We start from the raw sequence: 22586 nt of genomic DNA on the forward strand, positions 1-22586 counted from the left end.
GATTTCTTTTCCCTGAATAACCCTTCTGATACACTAAACATCTCAGGGTCACTCAAAATTCCCTGAATCTCTTGTCAAATAAGACCCTCAGTAATGACTAAAAGTTCCTTTCCCCACCAGCAGAGCATTTTAATATAAACTAGAAACCAATTCCTCAGGAGTCTTACTAGCCCCACTCTCTGCAAACATGAATCTGCAATAATCCCCAACACCATGAATGTAATGAAATACTATTGTAAGAAATGAATGCAATGAGTTCCAAGAAACACTGGAAAATATGTATTAACTGATGCAAAGCAAGAAAAGTAGAAGAACAATATAAATCTTAACCATATTAATGTGAATAAAATCTAAAAGTAATTTAAATTATTGGCAGTGGTTATTCTTGACCTTGGGGAGTTAATGATACTTCTGTCTTTGATAAATAAAAATTTACTCTGTGTGGTATCTTCCCTGAGATATGGAGTCTCCAAACTACAGCAAAAAGACTAAACATTACTGGGGTGAAGGCTAGTTTTCTCCATCTGTGAATTCATACATCCTCTTTTTTCCTCAATTAAGGACAGGATTCTTGAGATGCAGTACCCATCTCTTTTTTTTTTCTTGCAAGGCAAATGGGGTTAAGTGGCTTGCCCAAGGCCACACAGCTAGGTAATTATTAAGTGAGACCAGATTTGAACTCAGGTACTCCTGACTCCAGGACCGGTGTTCTATCCACCACGCCAACTAGCCGCCCCTGCAGTATCCATGTCTCGATCCAGAATGACATTTTGTGCCTCCAAAGGGGTAGGTTGCTTTGTAGCTATGCAGTCTTGGATACCATAGAGTCCCTAGTCATATGATGTGTTAAGCAGAGGCTAGGAAACCAAATGAGTTGTACTTTGAAGCTGTCCTCTCCCCATGCAGACATGCCATGGGCTGAAAATGATATCATCTGGTTGGTTTAATGATCAATTCCTAATAAGAAAGCCCATTGCAACCTGGTTTTGCCCTCATTCAGTCTGGAACTGAAACAGAAGAGATCATGGCAGACAACTCCACCAGCAACCCTCATTTCTTTAGGCAACAACTTAATGTGGCTGATATTGCTGTCATCGTGGTGTATTTTGCTTTAAATGTGGCTGTGGGAATATGGGTGAGTCAAGTGGAAGATTCTTGCATTTGAATTTTTGAAACTTAGGATATTTTTTTTACTACTAGGTTTCCAGAGGTGATAACACGGTACAGTGGATAAGGAATTGGACTTGGAAATAGGAATACCTGGTTCGAATCCTGTCTATGATATTTATAAGCTGGGTAATTTTATTTCTACATGCCACTAGCAACTTCCTAAAGCTATTTCTTGACCTAGGGAATGTGGATATTGCAGTTTGCAGAGTTTCTCTAATGAACTCACAGATCGTTTGCTCTTGAGAATATGAGTTACGGAAGAATGTTATAAAATGTCACTGCCACATTTCCTTGTAGATCTTATACTGATTATGACCAGACTTGAGTTGTTTTTTTTTTTAGTTTAATTTTGGTTTTTTTGCAAGGCAATGGGGTTAAGTGGCTTGCCCAAGTCCACACAGCTAGGTAATTATTAAGTGTCTGAGGGCGGATTTGAACTCAGGTACTCCTGACTCCAGGGCCAGTGCTCTATCCACTTCGCCACCTAGCTGCCCCAGACTTGAGTTTTAGTCCTGACTCTAGTACTTCCTAATCAGATGACTTTGGACAAGAATTTCTTCATCAATCACATAGGGACAATAATAGTATTCCCTTCCCTTCCTTCTTTACAGGTTTGTTTTGAGGGTATAAAAGTACTTTGAAAAGTATGAACTGAATGTTGAGCAAATTTAAGGAATTTTTATGTGATAATAGAAGCCTGGTATACTGGAAAGGACACTGAACTAGGAGCTGGGAAAGATCTGGGTTCGAATCCTACCTCTGGCACATAACTATAACTCTGGATAAGTTTCTTGACCTGTTTGAGTCTGTTTTCTTATCTGTAAAAATGAGAATACCTATATTCCCTCACAAACTGGAGGACAATTGAAACAATGTACATAAGGTGTTTTAGAAACCTTAAAGTGCTACATAAAACTATTTTTTTACTATTATTGTTACTATCATACTCCAGTTGTGAGAAACAGCATTTATGTGTGTGGAGGAAAGAGCCAAGCTTGGGGTCAGGAAGACCTAGGTTCAAGTTTGATTTTTGACACTAGGCAAGGCAACTCCCTAAGACTAGAGGCTGTAGATGTAGTAAGTACTTCTTTTTAAAAATTATTTTTAATTTCCAATTAAACTTTTATTTTCTCTCCTTTTCACCATCCTTTCCACAATTGGAAAAAAATGAAAAGAAAGACAAACATCCTTGTAACAAATATTCAGTTAAGCAAATCAAATTCTCATATCCAAAAAAGGTATGCCCCATTTTGCATCTTGAACCTATCACCTGCCAGGAGATGGGTGGCATACTTTATCAGTTGGAAAGAAGTTCACTAGGAAGTCCTATATAAGAAAAATCAAAGATCCACCCATCCCCCCCAAAGTCAGTTATGTATAAGAAATAAGTGCTTTGAAGCCAAACAGCTAGATTCTAGCACAGAAAGATTTAAGTGACAGTCATTCAGTACACCTACTGGGTCACATATACTCTAAGGGTACAGAGAAATGCAAAACAAAACCCCTACTCTAAAAGAATATTGTCTCATGTGGAAGACAACATGCAAACAACTATGTACTAACAAGAAATATACAGATGAATTGGGAGCAATCTCAGGAAAGTCACTAAAATTAAAGAATAGAAAATGCTTCTTAAAGTAGCTAAGATTTTAGATGAGATTTGAATTTCCTCTTCTATTTCTTTTGTTGAACTTGAATGTTTCCAGGACTGGTTTTCCTTACAGCTTTCCTACTCTGCCCAGTATCTACCATGCTTTGGTGCAGTAGATTCCCAGCAGTGTATTGCATGAAATTTAGATAAGTTGTTCTCTGTGGGAAAGTTTCCTGGTGTGGCAGTTCAGTTCATCTGCTTTGGGTAACAGGTGCCCCTTACTCATTTTCTCTACTCCATTCTAAACCCTTCTCTGGAAGCATAGTCAAGGAAGTATAATAGTAAGTGGTTCCAGTCAGTGGAAAAGACTGACAGAAAACTTGGCTAATGAAACTTTGTGTCATTTGAGTCTCAGTTTCCTTACTTGTAAAAGGAAATAATAAATGGCAGTCTGGAGTCATGGAAAGGGCACTGGATTGAGTCCATTATACCCATTAATATTGAATCTCTGTCAGGCATTTTTAGTCCTTACAGTGTTAAATTCTGTTATTCCATGACTTATCCTATCTACTCAAAAAGACTGTTGGTAGGATTATATGAGAATCAGAGAATTTAAAGGAACTTTATCACCCAAGCAAGAATTCTCCTCCAACACATCTGATAAGTTGCATTTAGTTGCCCTGGAAAGTCAAGAGGTGAGGAATTCACTACCTTTTTTGTTTTTTAAAGATTTTATTTATTTTGAGTTTTACAACTTTTCTCTTGATCTTACTTCTCTCCCCCCCACAGAAGACAATTTGTCAGTTTTTACATTGTTTCCATGGTATGCATTGATCCAAATTGAATGTGATGAAAGAGAAATCACATCCTTAAGGAAGAAACATAAAGTAGAAGAGACAGTAAAATCAGATAATAAGATATCAGTTTTTTTTTTCTAAATTAAAGGTAATAGTCCTTGGTCTTTGTTCAAACTCCACAATTCTTTCTCTGGATACAGATGGTATTTTCCATTGCAGACAGCCCCAAGTTATCCCTGATTGTTGCACTGATGGAATGAGTGAGTCTATCAAGGTTGATCATTGCCCCCATGTTTCTGTTAGGGTGTACAATGTTCTGGTTCTGCTCTTCTTGCTCAGCATCAGTTCGTGGAAATCCCTCCAGGCTTCCCTGAATTCCTGTCCCTCCTGGTTTCTAATAGAACAACAGTGTTCCATGATATACATATTACCACAGTTTGCTAAGCCATTCCCCAATTGAAGGACATTTACTTGATTTCCAATTCTTTGCCATCACAAACAGGGCTGCTATGAATATTTTTGTACAAGTGATGTTTTTACCCTTTTTCATCATCTCTTCAGGGTATAGACCCAGTAGAATTCACTACCTTCCTAAATAATCCATTTCTCTATTTCTTTCTTTCTTTCTTTCCTTCCTTCTTTCTTTCTTTCTTTCTTTCTTTCTTTCTTTCTTTCTTTCTTTTTCTTTCTTTCTTTCTCTCTCTCTCTTTCTTTCATCCTTCCTTTCTCTCTTTCTCTCAATTTCTTTCTTTTCTTTCTTCCTTTATTTTTTCTTTCCTTTTTACTTCCTTCCTTTCTTTTTTATTTCTTTTTCATTTTTGACATAGCTTGCAATTCTATATGTAAGATGAGAGAGAATTATTGATTTTTCCCTTCCCCAACACAGTTGATGTTATAGAATTTATTTTCAGATTTAAACAGGGTAAAAAAGTGTCAAACTAAGTGCAAAATTATGATCATTCTTCATCTGCTCTAGGAAGGGGAGTCCAACAGAAATAGTTATCAAATGTGAATTGGAAGTATTTCCAACTATGAGAAAGCAGGGCAATTATGGTGAAGGGTTTCATCTGTGCACACTTTGCAGGGAAATTGGGACCACAGTTAGGGTATCTCACCAGCTCTCTGTTGAAAAAAGGCTTCCTGACAACCAACACCAATTTTCATCAGCTTTTCAGAGAATGTAGTCAAAACTGGGATGCTAGCAGAGAAGGGAAACCACAACCCATCCATGCCTAAAAAAAGGAAAGCAATGAAAAAAAGGAAGATGGATAGATTGGGGAAGGAAAAAAGGAATTCACTCATTCTTAGCTGGTGGGCTGGTGAAGTTTGTACCTCATTCCCACTACTTCCCACACCTTCTTCCCAAAGAAGAAAGCCTAGGACCCGAAAAGAAAACAAAAAGTGTTTTTAACAAAAAATTTTTAAAGAGACATCCCAGTGTTGGAATATGGCTCCTGGACAGTGCCTCCCTGAGCTTCCTCATACTGTCAGATAATCCAATAAAAATCAAACTTTTCTATTAGATTCTAAAAATTATTAGACTTAAATAGTGATGGAGTACAATTTAGATTTTTGTTCACAAGGTGGTAGCATTTTATAGAAATGAGAAATGCATTCACAAACAGATAAAGGAATCAAGCAGCACTTTTTTTTTGATGAGAATCAACTAGGAGTCCAAAGTCCCAAAGCATCCCTCATAGTTCACACACACACACACACACACACACACACACACATACACACACACCTCCTGCCCTGTCCCCACTACCACTTGCCAGGTAGTAATAATGATAATATTGGAATTTGGCCCCTGGATTTTGCTGTCTCTGGACTCTCTCCTTCCTTTCTTTACTCTTTCCTAATACCTTAGTAATCCATTATAATTATGAAGAGCTAGGAAGAGCAAACCTTTTCTCTGGTGGAATTTAAAGGAGAAACATCAGCAAATAAGCAAAAATTGGACATGCTTTTAAAGGACTTTAAATAGTTTATCTCTTGAGAATGTGTCAAGCCAGGAGTGCAGACTTGCGACCTTTGTTGGGGATGGGTAAGGAGGTGATTTCTCTCTCTTCCCTCAACAGTGAACAGAAAATCAGGAAATTCCCCATAAAGAAGTTCAAAATATTGCCACTTTGAGAATTCCAGGCTCATATGAAGAAGAGATAAATATTTTAGATAGGCTTGGATACTAGAAAGGCATTCACTCCAGGGAGGAAATAACTTGAGGATGGGATCCCGGGCAACCGAGAAAGTTGTCTAAAGACTCAAGAGTGACCTAGCTTTTGAAATCAAGAGTTGAAACTGAAGAATATAGACAATGAAAACCTAATTGAGTAACTGAACCAGCAGAAATACTGCCAACAATCTTTGCCTTTATGATGATGGCCAATAAAACCTGTGTGATCCTGACTGTGTTTCCTCCTTTCTGGTTGCTTTCAATAGTTTTTCCCCTTGACCTGAAAACTATAGATATTAGCTATGATGTTCCCAGGAAATTTCATTTTGAGACTTCTTTTTAGGATGTGACTAGCAAGTTATTTCTATTTTCACTTTGCCCTCTGATTCTAATAGCTCTGGACAATTTTCTCTCATGATGCTCAAATGATATCTTCTTGATATATTTTCTAGGTCAGTGATTTTTATAGAAATACCTTATATTTATAATATTGATGTTATAGTAACTTTGCATAAATATAGACATAAATAATTGGAAAAATATTAATTGTTCATGAGTAGGACTAACTAAAACAATAAAATTGAAAATATTACTTCAGTTAATTTACTTACTTAATGCTATACCAGACTACCAAAGGATTGTTTTATAGAACTAGAAAAAAATAATAATGAATTTTATGTGGGAGGGAAAAGGGTCAAAAATCTCATGATAAATAATGAAAATATATGACTCTAGAATATACACAAAAGATCTGCCAATTCACACCACTTACTGCTTCCTGCACAACATCAAAACCTTCATCCCAGATCTAGAAATGCTTCTTGTCCTAGGATATAGCAGCATGCCCCATTTTGTTGCAGAGTCAGAAGTCTCCACCCCTCTTCACCATCCCAAGACCTCTGTCCCCATAGGCTGATCTAGGCTAAAAAAAAGATCTCCCTCTGATTCCCCCCTGCCAAATTTCTAGATCAGGAATTGGCCTGGTACAGTTCCTAGGTCTTCGTGGAATTTTTGTGACAAGGAACTGAGCCACATTGCTTCTTCCTACCCACCATCTTGGGCTAGTTTTCTAAATAGTTTATTTTACAGATGAAGTACTGGGGTCCAAGGAGGAGGCCCAAAGTTATGCAGATGGTAAGTGTTAAAGGCAGGATTAGCCAGCTCCATTTCATTTATATAGGCAATTCCAATCAAACCCTCTCTACAAATTCAGATTTGGAGAAATTCTTTTAACCAATCTAAATCTATAAATATCCATATATATTCATGTATATTTGGATATATATGTGCACATAGTTCCTTATGGCAATGAAATCATAAGTATGTGTACATACACACACGGATGCTGACATGTGCATTTATATGTACATGTACAGGTTGTGATCTCATTGTAAAGAATCATTTATATACATATCTACATTTATGCATCAACTTAAAAGATTTGGATGTGTTGAAGGGAAGGTATCTCCACTAAAAAGCAAGTCTTGTGTTGTCTTTCATTTCCTGAGGGATTATTTAGCAAGATGATAAAATGTAGAAAGAGAGTTAAACGTAAGACAAGAACTCCATTTGAACCCCAGTATCCCTAAATCTGAGAGATGTGGCCTCAGGGGCTGTTGAGATTGATCCATACCTGCACATACCTCTGTAGCAGCAGTTACTTGAAGACTTTCAGCAAGAGGGGAATCCATCTAAATTCTCTTCATTACACCATGTCTACTACTACCTCTACCACCTCTACTAACCATGTCTACTACTACTACTTCTAATATCATGGATTCAAAGATTCATTTATCTGGCTTATCAGACTGATTATCAAAGCATTTGGAAGATCTGAACTATGGTTTCTTCCCTTGTGAACTTTGGGATCTTCTCCCTGTTTATATTTAATAAATCCTGGACCACTAAAAACAGTTTCACATCACCTTGATCAAGTAGTATGATGCTCACTTTGAGGGAAAATGTTCATTGGTGGACAGTAGGTGAAGACAAAGGCCCCAGAGTCTCTCCTATAAGCAAATCTGTGCTTGTTCGATTTACTCTTGGCACATTTGGGAATTGTATAGGTCCTGAGACCTATTTTGCTGGAGAAAGCTATGGGAAATATCTCCACAGGACCTCCTGGATCAGACTGGTCTCTAAGGTCCCCTCTAATGATATTATACACAAGTAATTTTTTTTTCTTTATGGTCTAAACCTATGATTTCATCTATGTGGTAAGTAACTCCTGGTGTAGAAAATCCCTCCATTAATGCAGATCATTTTTTTTCCTGTAATAAAAAGTTTAGAGAGTTCCTTGTAGCTCTGAAAATTAAATTTTTACACCAATAAGAATTTTTCAAAGGAAGGATTTGAAACCAGGTTTTTCTGACTCCAAGATTGGTCCTCCATCTACCACTGCTCTCTGCATATCTATAATAATACTACCATCTTTTACATTTGTGTAGTATAGTTTTAATAATAATAATAATAATAATAATAATAATAATAGTTTGAATTAAATTGTCCTTTAAGGTTTGCAAAACACTTTACATATCTTATCTCATTTAAATGCCACAACAGTCCTGCAAGGTAGATACTACTCATCCTCATTTTATAGAGGAGGAAGCTGAGACTGGGGAAAGTTGAGTGAAATGCCTATGGTCACATAGTTGGTAAGTGTCAGATTCTAGCAGTATATCTTTTAAAAATAATCTCCTACCTATTATCTTATTCTGTATCTTATTTTGGTACTTTGAACTATGTAGGGGAAAATATCTCTATTTTCCAGATGAAGAATAAGTTCCTGTTCTGTTGTCTCGGTAATATTAGGAAACTTTGGGTTGTGACAATAACAACTAACATTTAGAGAGAATTTTAATGTTTGAAAAGCACTTTATACTCATTAGCTCTTTTTGAATCTCACAATAGGTCTGTGAGGTGAGTTTTGGGTATCATGATCCCCATTTTACAAAAGAAGAAATTGAGACTCAAAATTGTTAGGTGGGGGCAGCTAGGTGAATAGCGGAGCACTGGTCCTGGAGACAGGAGGACCTGAGTTCAAAACTGACCTCAGACACTTAATAATCACCTGTGTGACCTTGAGCAAATCACTTAGCTCCATTACCTTGCAGAAACAAAAAAAAAATGCCTTTTATCATATAACTAACAAGTGTCAGAGGTGGGATTTGAACTCAGATCTTTCTAACTTTTTCCCACAACATTATGCTGAATACAAGCTCTTTTAAGTCCTACCTATCAAGCTGAAAGAACTTATAGCCTAAAAAGGTACAAACTCAGAAATGAACTGTATACCTTACTCCAAGGATCAGTTTAACCAAGCTCAAAGAGGCTCATTCCAAGATGGTTAGTGGGTATTGAATTTTTTTAAGCAGAGTAGTTAATAAAGACCATCTACTAAACTACAGAGGGGTTGTGATCTGTAATAATGAAAGAAATATCATGAAAATGTATTATGATGAAATACCCTTAGGCCCTCTCTTTTACCTGGCCAAATTCTACCTATTCCTATATCTCACATTCTTCATGAAGCCTTCCATGACTCTTAGTGATTTCTTTCCTCTGAAATGCTTTAGTATTTCTAGTCTTAACTATAGAATTTAATATTTAGTTTATACTGCCTTGCATAATTTTCTTTTTATTTCCAGTGTGCCAGGAGAATCTGAGGTCATTCTAGCAGGCCTCTGCCTCTTCTCATATCTAACCCCATTAAGCAGCTGGAGATCCCTTGGGAGTCTCTGATTCCTTGATGATGATGATGATGCAATGATGATGATCCTTCATATTTGGGACTCATTTTTGCTTTCCAATATATGTATATATATACATATATATATGTATATATCTGAGAAATCCCTGGACCCTCTTAATGATTATATGAAAGAGGCAGACCACAGGCATCATTGGTCCCAGAGAGCACTTGATGTGGTTACATAGTAGCTGCTTACTAACAGATGAGGGATTAGAACTTTTTTACTGTTTTTTTTTCTATTATGGAAGTCCATCTCCTTGATATGATTCTAACTCTGTTTACCCCATAAGTCCCTTTTGAGTTGGTTTGGAAATAATTCTTCGAATTGTAAGAAACCCTAGGGAGAAAGAAAGTATTCTCACCTCAGGATCTTTCTCTCTTTTCAGTCTTCATGTAAAGCCAACAGAAACACACTGAGAGGGTACTTCCTTGCAGGAAGAGACATGACATGGTGGCCAGTAAGTACATTTTGAACTTCTCTTCTCTCCTCTGCCACTGAACTCTCTTTTTGGCCTTTATTTCCTTCACAATTCTTTTCTCATTCTACCATGCTTTGCCTACTCTCAATGTATTCATCTTTCTCAGCCCACTATATTCTACTAGCACCTATCTCCTCTTGGCTGCCACCCAGTCCAACTTTTTTTTAGTATTTTCTCTTCTCAACCCTGAGTCCTATTTCACTTTCTTCCTACTTTCCATTTCCTCACACTTTCCCAAATCCTTTCAAGATTCTTAGCTCACCATAACCTTTCTTAATAATGAGGGAAACTGGGGCAGCTAGGTGGCACAGTGGATAAAGCACCGGCCCTGGAGTCAGGAGTGCCTGGGTTCTAATCTGGTCTCAGACATTTAATAATTACCTAGCTGTGTGATCTTGGGCAAGCCACTTAACCCCATTTGCCTTGCAAAAAAACTAAAAAACAAAACAAAAAAAAATAATGAGGGAAACCCTGGAGGGTAGACCCCTGCTTCCCTTAGGAATCTAGCTGTGTGGCCTTGGGCAAGCCACTTAACCCCATTGCCTTGCAAAAAAGCTAAAAAAAAAAAAGGTAGAGAGCTGCTATTCCATTCATAGCTGTGGGCTATAAAAAGGAATAGGAATATGTGTATAACTATATATATATATATATATATACACATATAAATGTATATATTATACCTATAGATACATATATATGCAAAATTTTTATACTTAATGCTATTTTATTTTTTCAATTGCATGTAAAGATAGTTTTCAACATTCATTTTTGTAAGATTTCAATTTCTAATTATTTTTCTCCTTCCTTCCCTTCCCTCCTTTCTAACACAGCAAACTACCTGATATAGATTATACATGTGCAGTTATATTAAACATATTTCCATATAGTCATATTGTGAAAGAAGAATCAGAAAAAAAGGGGAAAAGCTACAAAAAAAAGGAAAAATAAGTGAAAATAGTATGCTTCAATATGCATTCAGTGTCCATAAATCTTTCTTTAGATGTGTATGGCACTTTCCATCACAAGTCTTTTGGAAATGTCTTACATCATTATAATGCTGAGAAGAGCTAAGTCTATCACATTTGATCCTCCCACAATATTGCTGCTGTTCTCCTGGTTCTGCTCAGTTTATACAAGTCTTTCCAGGCTACTCTGATGTTCCATCCCTCATGACTTCTTATAGAACAATAGTACTTTACTACATACCACAATTTGTTTAATCATTCTCCAATTGATGGACATTCCCTCAATTTCCAATTCTTTGTCACCAGAAAAAAGAGCTGCTATAAATATTTTTGTATATGTGAGTTTTTTAACTCCTTTTTTTGGTAATTTCTTTGGGATGCAGACCTAGAATAAGTATTGCTAGATCAAAGGGTATGCACATTTTATTGCCCTTTGGGTGTAGTTTCAAATTGCTCTCTGTGAAAGTTTGGATCAGTTCATAACTCCACCAACAATCCCCTCCCACACTGATTATTTTCCTTTTCTGTCATATTAGCCAATCTTATTTGTGTGAGATGGTACCTCAAGAATTGTTCTAATTTGCATTTTTCTTATCTATAGTGAATTAGAGCATTTTTTTCATGTCTATAGATAGCTTTAATTTCTTCATCTGAAAACTTCCTATTCGTGTCCTTTGACCATTTATTAACTGGTGAATGGCTTGCAGATTTGGGGCCCTCATGTATTATGGTTGGACACTGTTGGATGATAATCTAGGTCTAAGAGTCAGCAATAGCTGCATCCTTCATAAAACCTTCCAAGTTATCAATTTCTCTGGTTTTCCTATGTCAGAGGTTATGCACTCCTCACTATCAAAAATATTGAGTCTCTGACAAATAAGTACTGCAATCATACATACTGATTTTCTAGGACAATTTTTATTTCAATAGGGAAAAAAGAATTGCAAAAGGATTATATTTTATCAGACCATATATCTGACAATCAGGAAAACATGATCATGATTTGTATGGGTCACTTTTTAGATCTGTTAACTGGTCTGACCTGGATGAAGAACCAGCAAATGAGACTGGGGAGTGATCATATGGGTAGGTAGGAGAATCAGGAGAGTCATGGGGATGTGTGTGTGTGTGTGTGTGTGTGTGTAACTTTGGTTTTTGTTTCCTATATGACTGCTTGATGAACTTGGGAGTGCAGGAGAAGATGTAATTGGATGGCATAGAGGAATTATTTACTCAAATTTATTCTGTTCTGCAGATTGGAGCCTCTCTCTTTGCCAGCAGCGAAGGCTCTGGATTATTCATTGGACTGGCTGGGTCAGGTGCAGCAGGAGGATTGGCTGTAGCTGGCTTTGAGTGGAATGTAAGTGCCATAGTCTGTTCATCTCCTCTCTTCCTGACATGAGAACTTGAACATCCCTGGGAAGCATTAGGCTATAATGGGGGAGATTATTGGGGGTATTTCCAGCATGCATCTCTTTAAAGATGAGGGGACACAACTGACCACTTCATACCCATCGAGGATGGAACTCTGATTAGAACTTGAGACAATCCTTAGTAGTGATTATGCTCCCCTGGCGGAGCTTGCCAACTTGGAAGAAGTCAAACCTTGACTAACAAGACAATGTGTGGGATGAGGTTTAGTTGATTTTATTTTTCTTTGCTTTAGGTATTTTGATACTGAAAGAAAGTTGACTCTGGATAAAGAGGACCTGGATTCAAATTTTGTCATGCTACTTGTTGTCCATATGACCCTGGACAAATCATTTCCTCTCCCTTAGTCATAATTTCCTAAACTATAAAATGATGGTATTGGGCTAGATGATTTCTGGGATTCTTTCTAACTCTAGACTCCCAAAGCATTTCCTATTTCAGCTCTTGCTTTAGGGAATCTAAGGAGGCAGCTGTGGTGCTTGGTCCCAGGACCCCTGAGTTCTGCTTTACAACTTTGTATTAATCATTTCCCTCTCTGAAACTCAAGTTTTTTTCCTCTGCAAATCATAAAGGTTGGGTTACATGATCTCTTTGGGCTCTTCCAGCATAGACATTTTGGGATTTGGAATGCTATTCAAATTAAGTCACTTTTTTGCCTAAATCCATTTTCCTACCTTAGAAAGTTCTATTAAGGGTTCAGTTGTTTTTTTTTTTAATTACTAACTGAGGACTTTTCAGATTCTAAATCTGAATGTCTACAATAGATCATTCAGGACTATGAATTTTCAAAATAAAATGTAGAACCTTAAATCTACAAGAGACTTTTAGAGATCATCTAATTGAAATAACTCCTTCACTTTGCTGAGGAGGAAACTGAAGTCCTGAGTAAATTGACTCAGCTGAACTCACCCACAAAGTGAATGGCTGAGCCACCTCTAGGGCCCAGGTCTCCCCCTCTCACTGTATGGCTCATTCTTTCCACTACATCTTTTTCATGGAGGGAACAGGTACTTACACCATATTTGTCACTTTTTAGGCGACATATGTATTGCTGGCACTGGCATGGATATTTGTGCCTATCTACATCTCCTCAGAGGTAAGTCTACATCCAAGATGATCAACGATACATGGTGGTTTGAACCCTTGGACGTTAGGGGAGGGGGCTGAGAAGGTCAACATGGTTTTCATGAAACAAGATATCTATGGTTTCATGACTATGGGCAGTAGCACTTCTTGCAGTCAGACATCAACTCAGTCCATGATTTCCATACTTCTTTCTAGATTGGATCTGCTAACATATATATATATATATATATATATATATATATATATATATATATATATATATACATATGTATATGTATATTTATATGTGTGTATGTGTATCTTGAGGTTTAGGTCTCATCATTAATCCATATGACCATGTGATCCATAGCTTCCCAGAGCCCTAGATGACTCTCTGAAATGAAAAATTATTGATCTGCATTGGTAGAAGGTAGTTTCCTCACTGGGAATTTCTCATACCAGTGAATTCATAGGTTCTTCTCCCTTCTCTCCATTTACCTCAAGATGAAGATGATCCCTTCAATGCTTCCAATGGGCATCACTTAAAATTAATCACTGGATCATCACAGAGAACTTAGATTTACATAGCAGCTGCACAGCCCTATGAGATAAACAGTAAAAGTATCCTCAATTTGCAGGTGAAGAAACCAAGGCTCAGAGAGATTAACTAATTTATATTTAATTATTCAGCTACTATCACAATAGGGAATTTGAGATTTTCTGACTCCAGATACAATGTGCCTTCTCTAGCACTGTGTAGGTTCTGTCTTGACCATACAACTCTCTTTTGGGGATGATGAAAGTGGATAGAGTGCTGAACTCGGAGTCAGGAAGATCTGAGTTCAAATCTGACCTAAGACACCAGATATGTAATCTTGGGCAAATCATTTGATGTCTTTGTGCCTCAGTTTCTTTAACTGTAAAATGGGAACAATACCAGTACTTTCCACCCAGGAAACCTTAAATTCCATATAAATGCTTTAGCTATTATTAATTCCTAATTTTCTTCATTTCAAATAACTCTCATTTTAATCTCATTAGGTAAAATTTTATCATAAAATATAAAATCATTTTCAAGGCTAATTGGAGAGTGAGGAGGTAATTGAAATGATTAATACATCAATAATCAAAAGAACACTAAATTTATAATCATAGACTGTGTTCAAATCTCAGTTCTGTTGTATGACCTTGGACAAGTCATTTCCCCTCACTTAGAAGAGACTCAGTTTCTTTATTTATAAAAGGCACAGATTGGATAAGACGACCTCTGAGATACATTTTAATTCTAAATTTATGATTCTATATGTGTACAACTTTCTTGAGTTTTATCCTGGCCAGCAGCTACTGGGAGACAGGATCACATATACATAGATTCTTAGATTTAGAGCTGTAGAGGACCATATAGAAACTATTTCCTTCCCTCTAGAAGGTCAAGGTGGTGCAAGAGATGTAAGGGGTTGATCAGGGAAGTAATGTAAAAAATTTGATGAAGCTTTACTTGGATTTTTGAAAGCATCTCCTCAGAGAGGATAACCACTGACATTCTTTTTCTAAAATATAATTATACTTTATTTTAACTCTCATTTTTATAATTTTCAGTTCCTAATTTTCTCCCTCCCTGTAACTCTTTCCTCACATATTGAGAAGACAAGCAATATATCAGTTATTCATGTGAAGTTATGCAAAACATATGGCACATTCTTAAGATGACAAAAAAAAACCTTTTAAGTCTCAGTGATTGAGGTTTTCCCCAAAATAATTTCTTAGTTTGAAGCCAACCCTTCATGATTCAGGCAATGGGTTTCATTACCTGGGGTTCCCCTGAGAGGATCTGGTAGGCTTAGATTATTGACAGAATAGACTCAAGAAGATTACAAGAGTTGGGCATGGAAGCATTTGCCTATACTGCCCATTGATACAGAGGTTGAAGCTAATATCTCTTGAGTTCCTCTTAAGGAGTTCAAACTAGATCAAGTTGGAAAAAATGCAGCAAGTACTGAGACTGGCTTGTGAATGGTCAATGTGCCTCCAGTCTGGGTAAAATAGGGAATCTCAGTCTCAGTGAAATAAAAGCCAAGTACATAGATAGTGTCAATGGATCTATAAGTGCTGAAGACTGTCAGAAATCACTGAAGGTTAGAGTGTCAAGATATGAAGGCCACTCAAAGTTTGGACTTAATCCTGACTTTGTGCATGCTTCTCTCCTCCTTCTTCCCTCCCCCCACCTCAGATTGTCACTATGCCTGAGTACCTTCAGAAGAGATATGGAAGGACCAGGATACGCATGTACTTGTCCATCTTGTCATTGCTGCTGTCTGTTTTCACCAAAATATCTGTGAGTAGACCTGGCATTTGAAAAGACTGGGTACATGGGGAGCTGTTGCTTCCGTAATTTGGGATCTAAAGTGAGAGGAAGGATTGTGAGCCAACCACCTGTTGAAGAGACGCCAACTTGAATCTTAGACTTGGTAGGCTGTTGTAAATTTAGAAATTGGAATTTGAAGAAGTTGAAGAATATGGGCATGTGTGATCTTGGAGGAGGGGGCGTCTTTAACTATATGAAAGATTGCTTAGTGTAAGGAGTATTAGATTTTGTCTTTTTGTCCCTAGAAGGCAGACTTTCAGGAAAAACTTCCTAACAGCTAGAGCTATTCAAAAGTAGAATGGCTTGTCCCTACTCAGTTGAGGACTTATTTTACATATAGATAGATAGATAGATAGATAGATATAGATATAGATATTTTTTAAAATATATGTATGTTGTTTTAACTTTCCCATGAATGTGAAATCAACCAAGAAACCACCTACTATGTCCTGGGAATTTAAGATACAAAGACAAAAACAAAATTGTCCCTGCCCCCAAGAAGCTTACATTCTATGGGGGCAGGGGATACAATATGTATACCAGAAGTTGAGGTGCAGAAGGTGGTGCTTTTGCTGAGTCTTTCTAAATTTTGCTATTTCTACTTCAACAAAATCTCTCATGAACCACTCTTCTCCACTAACACAGCTATCACCTTAGTTCAGACTCTCATCACTTCACATCTATAATATTATAAAAGACTTCTTTTCTTTCTTAAAAAAAAATTTTATTTACTAAAGTCAGTGTGGTTAAGTGACTTACACAAGGTCACATGGCTAAGCAATTATTAAGTGTCTGAGGTCAAATTTGAACTCAGGCCTTTCTGAGGTCAATTTGAACTCAGGTCTTCCTGACTCCAGGGCCAGTGCTCTATCCGCTGCACCACCTAGCTGCCCCCTATAATAGATTTCTAATTGTCTCCTCTTAAGTCTCTAGTCTTCCAATCTATCCCCCATGTAGTTGCTAAAGTAATTTCCCAAAAGTTCAGGTCTGCCATGTCATTTTCCATTTAATAAATTCCAGTGGCTCCTATGAGCTCTATGCTCAAATATACATATATATGCATATATATTTATATATATGTATGTATTATACATCATCACTTCAGAGAATAAACAAATATAGTTATCATGCATGAGGAAACCACACTTGGGAAATAAGCCCAGAGAAGACACTTACACTTCTTGCAGCAAGACCACCAGCATCTGGTGGTGTCTGTTGCATTCTTATTGGACCCACAATCCACTTGGTGTAGCTTTTATGCCAGGCTTGTAGATTTAGTTAGTCCTGTGAACTGGTATGCATGAAATCTCCACTGGTAGGCATGTTGCTTTACTAAAGTTTTTTTAATTTTATAATTTTCCCCCTAATCTCGCTTCCCTCCCCCCCCCAGAAGGCAGTCTGATAGTCTACATTATTTCCATGCTATATGTTGATTGAAATTGAATGTATTGAGAGAGAAATCATATCCTTAAGGGAAAAAATAAACTGTAACAGATAGTAAAATTACATAATAAGATAACAGGGTTTTTTTTTTAATTAAAGGTTATAGGGGCGGCTAGGTGGCACAGTGGATAGAGTGCCAGCCTTGGAGTCAGGAGTACCTGAGTTTAAATCCGGCCTCAGACACTTAATAATTACCTAGCTGTGTGGCCTTGGGCAAGCCCCTTAACCCTATTGCCTTGAAAAATAAAAAAAAAAAAATTAAAGGTTATAGTTCTTTGTTCAAACTCCACAGTTCTTTCTCTGCATACAGATGGTATTTTCCGTCATAGATACCCCAAAATTGTCCTTGATTGTTGCAATGACGGAATGAACAAGTCCATTAAGATTTATGTTTATGTTTTATTTGCTCACATTTGCAACCTCAGTTTTCAGTTTAGCAGTTTATGTTCTCACCTTTCTTCTCTAACCCTCTAGGATGGGTTGAGTTGGCCTTCTTTGGACCTGACTTCAGCTTTTAGTATAGTGTCTACCACATAGTAGGTACTTAATAAATGTCTATTGATTGATTGGTTGACTTCTTTGAATATACATTTTGCTGCCAAAGCTGGTGTTGAAATTTCTGGTTTTTATCTCGATTGATTCAGAATGTTGTTGGTGGGTTCTGACCTTTACCAAACTCTAGTCTTCTCCTTGCATGATCTCTAATCAAGAATTGTTTCCTTCACCTTCTGTGGCCCTAACAGGGCCCCAGGGGATTCTGGAGATCACCGTGCTTTCAGCCTCCCGCAGATGCCTCATGGCTTCCTAAAGCTTCTTCTTCTTCTTTTTTTTTTTAAGGTTTTTGCAAGGCAAATGGGGTTAAGTGGCTTGCCCAAGGGCACACAGCTAGCTAATTATTAAGTGTCTGAGACTGGATTTCTTTTAAGCAAATATAGCTGGATTCTAATCCTCTGAGCAGTTATTTGTTAGGGCTTGCTCTGCCCCCACTTAAATTCTGATAGGCCATGGTGGAGATTTAACTTTGGACCTGAATAATGAACACAGAGTATTGATTGGTTAGTTTTAGGTTAATTTGTAGGAGCTTGCTTTGTTTCCCTATGGGCTTCCATTTTTGTCTTTACCAGCTAACCTGTTTATTTTCCAAACAATTATCTTTCCTGGAATGACAACCTTGACTTCTAGTTTTTCTGAGTTTACATAGCTTTCTTGGCATGACCCCTTTCCCTGGGTCTGCAATTTACTAGACTTACATGCATTCCTACTGCCTTCCCATCCTACTCTCCACCTGCCTATTTTTTGGTGTAATTCTCACCTGAGTAGAAGAGCTGATCGCTCTTCTTACTTCTAGTTTTTATCATTTTATCATTAATCTTTCTGAAATCATTTGTAGAATTTGTTACATGAAAGAACTGAATTTCTCTAGGAATACTCATGTCACTATCTTAATTGGAAGTACTAAAAATCTTTAAATACTAAATAGAAAATTTTCTACTTGATTTTAGGGGGTGATAGGGAGCCACTGGAGTTTCTTGGGTAGGCTGATGATATTGTCAAACCTATCATTGGTAGAATCACTTTGGCAGCTGTGTGGAGGATGAATTGGAGAGAAGCTCGAGGTAGGGAGCAATTAGGAAGCAATAATCTATAGAAGAGATGATAAAGATTGAATTGGGGTGAGATGGCAGTGTGAGGGGAAAGGAAGATATGTATGCCAGAAATCTAGAGATAGAAATGTCAAGATATGGCAAATTAGTGGATAGAAAAATGGAGTGAATCAGTGAGGAGTTGAAGATAACTTCTAAGTTGTGAACTTGGGAAGATGGTAACACATTTGATCATAATAGGGAAGTTAGGAAGACAAGTGGAATTTTTTTTTTGTTTTGGATGTTTATTTTGGATGTTTGGAGTTTGAGTTTTATACCTGGGAGTATACTACACAAAATGTCCATTAGGCTGGAGCTCAGAAGAGGCTGGATAGATTTTTGTTGGTTGGTTGTTCATTCATGTCTGACTCTTCATGATTCCATGAACCAACTGTCCTTGGGGTTTTCTTGGCAAAGATACTGGACTCATTTGTCATTTTCTTCTTCAGTTTTAGATACAGGTTAAATGACTTGCCCAGGATCACACAGATCTAAATGTATGAGGTCAAATTTGAACTCTGTTCTTTCTGACTCCAGGTCCAGTATTCTGTTCACTGGGCTATCAACTGCTCAAGGTTGAGCATTTATGTCTCAAAAATTGGCATTTATTACAAATCAGGTTTGATTATAATCTTGTTGATTTTTCTAGACTGAAGAGAGCATCAATAACACAGATTAAATTTAAACAAGTCTCAAAGCTGGATGCTTGATCTAGACTCACACAGGTCTTTGTTCTTTTGAGCAAAACCTCCTTCATTTTCTAATTCTCTTCCTCTGTGTTGCTGATATTAACCTACTTTACTCATCATCTGCCTAAACTTTGCTTCCTATCCTTAACAAAGCCCCAGGGCCTAAGCATATCAAAATAATGTTGTCATGATCAGTCTTTCAGTTTAATTTTGGTTTACTATAGCTGGAATTTAGTAATAGTCATTTTGGTCTAGGGGTCAGTGCTGTAAAGCTGAAGGAAACAGAGATAGAACTAGAGTGGAAGCCCATAGGACTTTTACCAGGACATTGAATTTAGAGAGAGTACAACACTAACAGTCAGTATACTTAAAAACAATGAAGCTAATCACACACATATTAGAAAAAAAAATTAGTTCAAATAGGAAGGAACAACAGACTTACTACCCATGATAAATTTCACAGGAGTGACAGCATAAATAACATCAGAGAGAGATATGTGATTAGAAAAGGAAGTAGAACAATTTTGAAGTAAAAATAAAGGTTAATTGGTGGATAGAGCTTATGCACCACTAGTAGTCATGAAATACCAACAAATCTATAATGCCATAACACAAGTGAATAGAATTCCTGTGAAGAAATTATAAAAAGAAGTGGACAAGTGTCATATAGAATGAGAAAATTTGCATGGTTTGCAATCTGCAGTGCTGAAAGAAGTCCCTTTATTAAAGATATCAAAAAATATTAAAATATCACAAGTAAATGATATTCATCATGGGTCACATTGTAAGTGGCCCAGAGATCAATGGAGAGACACATGGTAGCTACAAATAAGCTGAGACATAATAACAATAATAATGTGTAAAATAAATGGCAAAAGCATAGGGAAAGCCCAGATGCTATATTGGTGTCTACAAAACATGGAAAGCTTCTGAAGAAAGCTTCTGTTTTGTATCTTAGTTATAGATACTCTGAGGATTTATGGAAAGACATAGACAAGAATAAAATAGGATAAGAAGGATGGTGCTTAAGCTATGTGTCATGTGAAGAGAGAGAATGAATGGTCTTCTGAACTAATGAAGGATATATATACCCATAGTAGTTAAATAGTGGGTCCATTAAAATAGTAATGGTTCTATTCAAGTTATTCTTCCTGATTTTATTTTTTCAAATGCCATTTTTCTTCCAGGTAAAACAGAGATGGTGGAATTGAAATGTGATACTTTCACTATTCATCAAGGATGTGACTAGATTACTATAGAAATGCTAGTAAATCTGTTCCTTTTTTTGCACCTCTTTGTTTATAGATAACTCCCAGTTTTATTGGTAGATGCACTTGGGATGATCTGGCTTGACTGAATCTCAATGAGTTTTAGAATTAATCAATCAACAAACAGTTATTAATTGCCTTATTGTTGCTGAATTATTTTAGTCATGTCCAACTCTTTATGACCCCATTTGGCATGTTCTGGGCAAAAATATGAGAATGGTTTGCCATTTCCTTCTACAATTGATTTTTTAGATGAGGCAAGTGAGGCAATCAAGGGTGAATGATTTGCCCAGGGTCATACAGTTATTAAGTGTCTGAGGACTAATTTGAACTCAGGTAGATGTCTTTCTAACTCCAGGACCAGCACTCTATCCACCTCACCACCTAGCCACCCTAATTAATTGCCTGTTGTATGTTAATCACTGTGCTGAACCCAGGAGATAGGAGCAATTGAAACAATCCCTACTTGCTGACATTCTAATGGGTGAGATAACAAATATAAATATATAGAGCATAAACGAATAACCACACAGAAAGTACTTCAAATACAGGGTAATTTGGGAGGAAGGGCGTTACTTGCTAAAGGGATCAGGAAAGGCTTTAGTCAGAAGATGGTGCTTAAGCTATGTGTCTTAAATGAAGAGGGATACTCTAAGGCTGTTGGTATGAAAGAAGCATTCCAAGGTACATGGGAATGCCAGTTCAAAGGCAAGAAGAAGGTAGATACAATGTTATGTGTGTGGATCAATTTGATGAGATTGGAGAGTATGGGAAGGAGAGCAGATTACAAAACTTTGGTTATAAGACACAAGCTTGTGGAAGTCAGTTTGAATCACTCATCTCAGGAGCTTACTTGCCTGAAGGAAAATTCAATAAATGAAGAAGATGCTCAAAGTCACAGTAGGGGATTTCTCTAAAGTTGCCTGTTGTGCTGGGAACGATTACTGTCTTGTAGTTATTTTGGGGATAAGGACTCCTTTTGTGAGAGGGATGACAGGGGTTAAGGGATCAGTCTGTGACCAAAGTTAGGGGTTGGCTCAATTGTTGATGTTAACCAGAATTCTTGTCAGGAACATGACACTGAGAGATTAGCGAAAGTCACTAGAGGGCGCTAAAGCACCACATAGTCTGAAACACCTTTTAACGTAGAATCTGCCAGGTTTGGGTCCTTTCTTCTTCCTTCTTGATTCATCCTCCAAGAGGGCAGCCTCACCAGGAATGTGCCCTGGAAGCATCTTTTGGTTGTACTTTGAAGGTTCTCTTTGAATCATTCTCTCTTCTGTCTACATCTGAAGACCCTTAAGAGGCATTCTGAATTGAAAGTCTCCAGAATGTTGCTGCCTACCCTGACGGCGCAGCAGGTGGAACTCTAGACTGAAGAGAGAATATACTGTATTTTGCTTCTTAATATGAATAGTTGTTTACCTGATTGGATACAACATAATTCCCCTGGTGGAGCTAGCAGTTCTGGATCCATGTCCCTCTGCATCTTATAAAAAAAAAATTTTTTTTCCAGTGCCTTTATAATGCTGCTGCTACCTGGGTGGTATTTAACCTGAAGGAAAAGAGAAGGATGCAACTGTCAAGGCCTATTCTGCCTTCAGCTTCCTGTCTTAGTCTCCATTGCCTTTTGCTATTTTCCCATGCAAATTGGATCCAAGTGAGAAATCAGTCTTCAATGAGACCAATCTCTCATTTTTAATGAGTGAAGTACTCCTGCAGGTTTAGAGGGTTTAGCTGAAGTGAGTTTCCT

At 37.2% G+C, this 22586-nt stretch overlaps 1 protein-coding gene across 1 annotated transcript in view; it reads left to right on the plus strand.

Moving 5' to 3' along the window:
- Nucleotides 1–959: 959 nt before the first annotated feature.
- Nucleotides 960–22586, plus strand: part of SLC5A10 (solute carrier family 5 member 10) — a 168325-nt gene continuing 146698 nt past the window's right edge. Inside the window, exons 1-5 of the mRNA XM_074204386.1 lie at nucleotides 960–1135; nucleotides 9872–9943; nucleotides 12185–12289; nucleotides 13397–13456; nucleotides 15656–15760. Of these exons, the coding sequence (XP_074060487.1) occupies nucleotides 1025–1135; nucleotides 9872–9943; nucleotides 12185–12289; nucleotides 13397–13456; nucleotides 15656–15760 (453 nt within the window). The 5' untranslated portion in view covers nucleotides 960–1024. The remainder of the gene's footprint in view (nucleotides 1136–9871; nucleotides 9944–12184; nucleotides 12290–13396; nucleotides 13457–15655; nucleotides 15761–22586) is intronic.

Source organism: Macrotis lagotis, chromosome X (genome assembly GCF_037893015.1).
Source record: "Macrotis lagotis isolate mMagLag1 chromosome X, bilby.v1.9.chrom.fasta, whole genome shotgun sequence".
In the NCBI taxonomy this organism is placed as follows: Eukaryota; Metazoa; Chordata; class Mammalia; order Peramelemorphia; family Peramelidae; genus Macrotis; species Macrotis lagotis.